General features: G+C 42.2%; 1 protein-coding gene across 1 annotated transcript; it reads right to left on the reverse strand.

The window, feature by feature from the left end:
* Positions 1-356: 356 nt before the first annotated feature.
* LOC101563143 (olfactory receptor 8D4) lies at positions 357-1319 on the reverse strand. The gene has a single exon (XM_004636526.2). It carries the CDS (start codon positions 1293-1295, stop codon positions 357-359), a length of 939 nt encoding a protein of 312 aa, XP_004636583.1. The 5' UTR covers positions 1296-1319.
* Between the last annotated feature and the right edge of the window lie 243 nt (positions 1320-1562).

Below are 1562 nucleotides of genomic sequence, written 5' to 3' on the forward strand. Positions count from 1 at the left end.
GCTGCTTCTGTCTGTCCTTTTGCAGTGTGAGCAGTGCTGGGGGATTGAACCACGGTCCCTGATGCTTTTGCTAAGCTTGTTCCAAGTAGGTGCTTTAGACCACTGAGCCATCTCTCCAGCCCCAAACTTTAAATTTAAAGTAACACTAATTCTTACTTTCTCATTCATCATATTATTTCCAATTAGTTTTATGTGTGTATATCTTTAGCAATCTGAATATGTAGATATGTACACTCACACATGATCTATATAGATAATTTAATCTCATCTCAGATTAGTTTTTAAAAGTCAGGGCATGAAAACCTACACATAAATATGATTATGAATTCATAAATAAATTTTAATAAAGAGAACATTCATTGTGAAGATACTTTTCTTCTTAAAACCTTTAGGAGTGCATTTTTCACTTCTTTGTTCCTCAGACTATATATCAAGGGATTCAGCATGGGAATGATAGTAGTGTAAAACACCGAGGCTGCTTTCTCCTGGATGACTGAACTCCAGGAAGCAGGTTTGAGATACATGGACATAAGAGACCCATAGAATATCAGAACAGCCATTAGGTGGGAGCTGCAGGTGCTGAAGGCTTTGGATCTGCCCTCTTTAGAATGGATGCGGAGGATGCTGTCGAGAATAAAGGCATAGGAAACCGTGATGGTCAGGCTGGTGGCTACCATGTTAAATCCACCAATGCCAAAAATCAGCAGCTCATCAATGTAAGTGCTGGAACAGGAGAGTTTAATTAGAGGAACGATGTCACAGAAATAATGCTTAATAATGTTTGGTCCACAGAAAGACAACCTCAGTGTACAACCTCCATGAATCACAGCATCGATGAAGCCTATAGAGAGGACAGTGGCCACCAACAGGACACAGACCTGCGGGGACATGAGGACGTGGTAGCGCAGTGGGCTGCAGATGGCCACATAGCGATCATAGGCCATGGCTGCCAACATGTAGCATTCGGAAATAACAAAAAGACAGAAGAAGAACAGTTGAGTCATGCATCCAGAATAGGAGAAGGATTTATCTCTGCATAAAAACCCTTCCAGCATTTTGGGGGTGATGACTGAAGAATAGCAGAAATCTAAAACTGACAAACTACTTAGAAAATAGTACATGGGGGTGTGAAGTTGAGAATTCAATGTAATTACTGCAACCATGCCAAGATTTCCCACGATGGTTATTACATAGATCCCTAAGAAGAGGTAGAAAAGGGGCAGCCGAAGCTCTGGCTGTTCAGTTAATCCCAGAAGAAGAAACTCAGTCACTGCGGAATGATTTCTTACACCCATTCTTCTCTGAGAAATCTGTGAAGATGAGAGGGAGAGTTAAACAAGGTAGAATCCCAGCTCTTCTCCCTTTCCCCAGAGACCAGGTATGGGGAGGTATAAAAGTACTGACCACTGTGAAAAAAAAAAAAAAATCACTTAGACAAAATGAAGTCAAGGGGCCAGAGAGATAACTCAGTGGTCTAAGCACCTGCCTGGCAAACACAAGGATCCAGGTTTAATCCCTAGTACTGCATGGCATGCTGACCCCGCCCCAGGCCCAGTTTGCCA

This window comes from Octodon degus, unplaced genomic scaffold, assembly GCF_000260255.1.
Source record: "Octodon degus isolate 3935 unplaced genomic scaffold, OctDeg1.0 scaffold00080, whole genome shotgun sequence".
Lineage (NCBI taxonomy): Eukaryota > Metazoa > Chordata > Mammalia > Rodentia > Octodontidae > Octodon > Octodon degus.

Bases quoted from the DNA above. Each gene is read 5' to 3' on its own strand.
- LOC101563143 (XM_004636526.2), bottom strand. From the start codon at position 1,295: ATGGGTGTAAGAAATCATTCCGCAGTGACTGAGTTTCTTCTTCTGGGA.